This window comes from Mandrillus leucophaeus, unplaced genomic scaffold (genome assembly GCF_000951045.1).
Source record: "Mandrillus leucophaeus isolate KB7577 unplaced genomic scaffold, Mleu.le_1.0 Scaffold349, whole genome shotgun sequence".
Taxonomy (NCBI): Eukaryota; Metazoa; Chordata; class Mammalia; order Primates; family Cercopithecidae; genus Mandrillus; species Mandrillus leucophaeus.
In genome coordinates, this window is record NW_012103687.1 from 2,076,640 (window position 1) to 2,081,199 (window position 4,560).

Below are 4,560 nucleotides of genomic sequence, written 5' to 3' on the forward strand. Positions count from 1 at the left end.
CTGCTCTCATGTCGCTCCTCCCTGGTGGCCAGAGCCCTCCTTCCTCTGTGGATTCTGCAGTGCTGGGTAGATAGGGAGCTCTTCCCTCCACGATGCCCGGGGTACATTCTCAGAGGTTATGCTGGTAAATCTTTGTTCCCTCTCTTCCTTGGCAGACTTGCAGTCATAGTCATCTGGATCCTGTGCCCAGGGATCTCACCCAGGAGTCTGTTCTCCATCACTGAATGCCAGTCTGCAGGAGATCCTGGCTTTGCAGTGTTTTGCTTAAGAGCAAAAAAGCAAATATGCTCAGTATTTGAAGACGGGAAGAATTAAAACGCTAACTTGTTTTGACCGGAGTCTGTACTCAGGTGAGCCTGACACGTGGTAGCCTTTAGGATCAACCATTCCAACTGGGATGTTTAGGAAATAATATGGTTCAAATTCAGTAATGAGTGTTTTGGGCATGTCTTAAAGATGATAGAAATGATTTATCTTTGATGTGTGATGACATCTAGAATATGATACATTAAAAACAATAAACTGAAGAAAAAGATAATCCTATTTATGACAATGAAAAATGAAACAGATTGTATATGTGACTGCATGAGTTCTGGCATCATGCACCCTGGGATTGTAATAAATATTTGTTTAGGGAATTTTAAGGGGATACAGAAAAACAGCAGGATGGTTATGTTAATATAAGTTGCAATATAGTAAGATTTTAAATGCTCCATTTAAACAGTGCAATAGTGAAACCTAACACAGACATTTAAATAAAACCAGTCCATATATGGAACTGAAATAAAATGTATGCTGTGCTTTGGGATCGCATTTCAAGGGTGTTGTTATTTTAAATGTTCCTTTTAGTGTGAGCCATGTTCCGTTACATAATTTTTATAGTTTTAAAAATGTGTTTGTTGTGTTTACATAACACATCAGGCATATTAAGTTTTATTTATTTCCAAGTAGAAACGAGCTATTTGATCTGGGCTTCGCTTCCTGTTTCCTTCTCATTGCGGTTTCTTTGGTGATGCATAGGTGGTCACAGAGAATTTTGTTGTCCTTTCCTCCCACTTTAATGAACAGGGGGTCACCGAGGCTGAGCACTGTCTCACATACAGGACAAGGCTGCCCATGGACTCCTCCCTGCCCACGGATGCACTTCCTGGTGGATGCCCCACCAGCTCTTAGACTGAGGGCAGAGAGAAGAACAGGTCCACAGCTAAGGAACCTGGACACCCAGAGGATCCGGGAGGGACAACAGCTGGGACAGTGAACCCTGGAAAGAGGGCACTGACCATAGATTTTGTATGTGATCCTCCTCAGAGACCCTCAGAGACAGACCAAAACCCCAGTCCCTGTGTGTCTTGAGGGCCCAGGTCCTTCCAGGTCCTCCTTTTGTCATTGCTCTAGGCTCCAGGCCTCCTCTTCCTATGAGTCGCAATGGACAGTCTCCTCTTCAGGCTGCACCCTCCTTACCACATCTGACCCCACACCCATCTCCTCCTCCCCCATAAGCCATGCCCTGCTCACTTCCATTAGCATTTTTGCGTCATTCTGGGTCTCAGCCTTCCCCAAGGATGTCTCTGCAGGATATCCATGTTGCAGAGAGCTCAGCGCTTTGACAGGACAGCTGGGCCTGGGCCACCTGAGGCTGAGCATGTCTCTTGCTTCTCTTCTACACCAGCTCTAGGCCAAGCCAGATCCAGCCTTTTCAGAATGCTGAGCCCACGTTTTCTTAAGCATCCAACTTCCTCTCTCACATCTCTGGGTCCCACAGGCTGGACTCTCCTTTGCTGTCATCGCTCCCACAGTTTCAGAGCTCAGGAAATGGCCAGGATACCTGCACCAAAAGGAGGTGACACCTGTGGGACCAGGCCAAGGGTTCCTGGACTTCTGGGTCACACAGCCTGGATTCTTTCTTTTCTTCTTTCGTTTTATTTATTTATTATTTATTGATTTATTTTGAGACGGAGTCTCTCTCTGTTGCCCAGGCTGGAGTGCAGTGTCGTGATCTCGGCTCATCACAACCTCCGCTTCCCGGGTTGAAGTGATTCTCCTGCCTCAGTCTCTCGAGTAGCTGGCATTACAAGCACCAGCCAACACGCCCAACTAGTTTTTGTATTTTTAGGAGAGGCAAGGTTTCACCATGTTGGCCAGGGTGGTCTCAAACTCCTGACCTAGGATGATCCACCCGCCTCAGCCTCCCAAGGTGATGGGATTACAGACATGAGCCGCCATGCCCAGCCAGGCTGGATTGTTTCTTGTCATTTCCACCTCATCCCCACCCACCATGTGTGGGCAGCTTATTTTGCTTCTTGAATCAGACTGATTCTCTGTCCATAAAGGAGTTATTGTCACTGAACCCTTACTCCGCTTTCAGTAACATAACTACAGCAGAAGCCTTGGCATGAACTGGTGTTGGTCACAGGCAGGGATAAAGGAGGGACGGGCAGAGAGGATGAGTGGGGCGGATCTTCTCTCACTTCTCCATGGGACAGGAACCCTTGGTAACATAGAGTCAGGGTGCAGCTGTGTGACACTGATAACCAGCCTGTCCTCAGACTGGAGCCCAGAGGTGGTCTAGGAGGCTGTGTGAATAAACCCAGAGCAGGAGAATCAGGCTGGGACCCCTGAAACACCATCACTGCTGTCCTAGGTCATAAACTTAGGGGCAGTCTCTGGGAGACCTCCGTAGCCATTTCCATGGAAATGCCCAATGTTTCCGCTGCTCCCCATGCAGAAAAAGGTGACATTGAGGTGGGGGGCTCCTCAAGAGTTTTCCGGGGAGGAGTCACTTGAAGCAAATATTGGGCAGTTTCTGTACCGGGATATTCCACAGACTTACCACTAGGTCCTGATTCAGTGAGAAGCTCCAATGGTGTAAGAAAGGAGAAGAGAACACAGTCAGGCCCTGAGGGATCAGGAAACCCACGCTCAGCAGTCCCCGTGGTCCTGAGTGGGATGAGCTGCAGGAAAGTCACATCCCCGCGAACTACTTCCCCCATGGCCAAGGAGCAGCCTCAGCCTTGTCTCAGCCATGGTGCAGCCTCCCCTTGACTCTCTCATGTCCTACATAGAGGTTCACTGGCCTCAGGCCCCCAGTTACCTTCAGACCTAACCCCATCTCCTGACATTTCCACTGAAATGCAGGTACCCAGGACTGAGCCAGGTCAGCTCTGTATCCGAAATTCCTCCCTGACCTGCATCCTCAGGCAGCATTTCATATTTGAGTGGCTTGTTCCTGGGACACAGTGAGCCTCAGACAGCCCTGAGAACAGACAACTGGCGATGGAAGGGGAGGTCTCTGCTTGTACGCTGGAAGAGCAGAGTCCATGCTGCAGGCCACTGTTCACCTGCTACCATGTCCCCAGGCTCTGACCATGCTGTGAACTAGGAAAGCCTCATTTTGCTTCTTTCAAAACAAAAGCCCAGCTCCACAGGCACTGGTGTCAGCACACATGGACACGCAGCCAACACTTCAGGGTCATCAGGTGCTTTGGTTTTGTTTTGTTTTACTGAGATGTCAGAAGGATGGATGGGAAATTGACAGAAGAGCCTTTAGCAACTGGAAAGTACTTCCAAATGTAGTTTGTCCCTAGGCCGGTATTTTAAAATTTAAAAATTGTTACAGAGCAAGACCCAGAGCAGGGTGAGATTTTGTCCCACTTCCCCATCTGTGTGTGTCACTGTGAGAAGCGCTGCTGCGCCCAATGGCACAGTAATAGTCAGCCTCATCCTCAGACTGGAGCCCAGAGATGCGTAAAATCCCTGTGTTCGCTGAAGCATCTTTGGATCCAGAGAAGCGACTGGGGACTCCAGAGCCCTGGTGCTTATCTGAGTCTGATTTGTACTTCAGAAGATACCGGGGAGGACTCCCTGGCTTCTGCTGGTACCAGTGTATAGTGTAGTCACCAACATTGATGCCACCACTGAAGGTGCATGTGAGACTGGCTGATGCTCCAGGAGATGCTGAGAGGGAGGCTGGCTGAGTCAGCACAGGCTGGGAGAGGGAACCTGCAAACACAGACATTATTGGGTGCTAAGGCAGAAACCAGGGTCAAGTTGTTCAGGGATTTTTGCCAGAAGAGTGAGAATCAGGCTGGGTGCTCGCCCTGGTCTCTGAGGCCTTTTCCTACCTGTGCAGTGAGAGAAGAGCAGGAGGAGGAGAGGAGTCCAGGCCATGGTGGACACAGCCTCTTTCCCCGCAGTAGGGCTGGACTGCCCCAGGCCTCCTTTTCTTCCCACCCTCTGCAGAGGAGGGGCTGCTCATGCAAATGTGTTTCCACCCAGGGACTGCCCAGCCCCTCCCTGAGCCCTGGGGGTGCAGCTCAGCTCACTCTGCAGACTGGGCAGGAGGAAGGTTTGCTTTTCTTTTTCCAAGGCCCTGGGAGGAAGCACCTGTTGAGACCATACACAGGTCCCTGCTCAGCGAGCTATTCCAGGCCAGAGGGGACACAGCTGCTGAGTCCCCATCAGTGAGCACAGGGCCCCGCTCCCAGGCCCGGATTTCTTTGAGTGAATGGTCTTTACTGAGCAGCCATGTAGCAAAAACAGGGCAGCCCCACAGCATCCAAC

At 50.1% G+C, this 4,560-nt stretch overlaps 1 protein-coding gene across 1 annotated transcript in view; it reads right to left on the reverse strand.

Moving 5' to 3' along the window:
* The window catches only part of LOC105546118 (immunoglobulin omega chain-like), a 12,439-nt gene extending 8,272 nt beyond the window's left edge, over positions 1–4,167 (reverse strand). Inside the window, exons 1-3 of the mRNA XM_011989197.1 lie at positions 4,122–4,167; positions 3,673–3,999; positions 2,831–2,896 (exon numbers count right to left, since the gene is read on the reverse strand). Of these exons, the coding sequence (XP_011844587.1) occupies positions 2,831–2,896; positions 3,673–3,999; positions 4,122–4,167 (439 nt within the window). The remainder of the gene's footprint in view (positions 1–2,830; positions 2,897–3,672; positions 4,000–4,121) is intronic.
* Between the last annotated feature and the right edge of the window lie 393 nt (positions 4,168–4,560).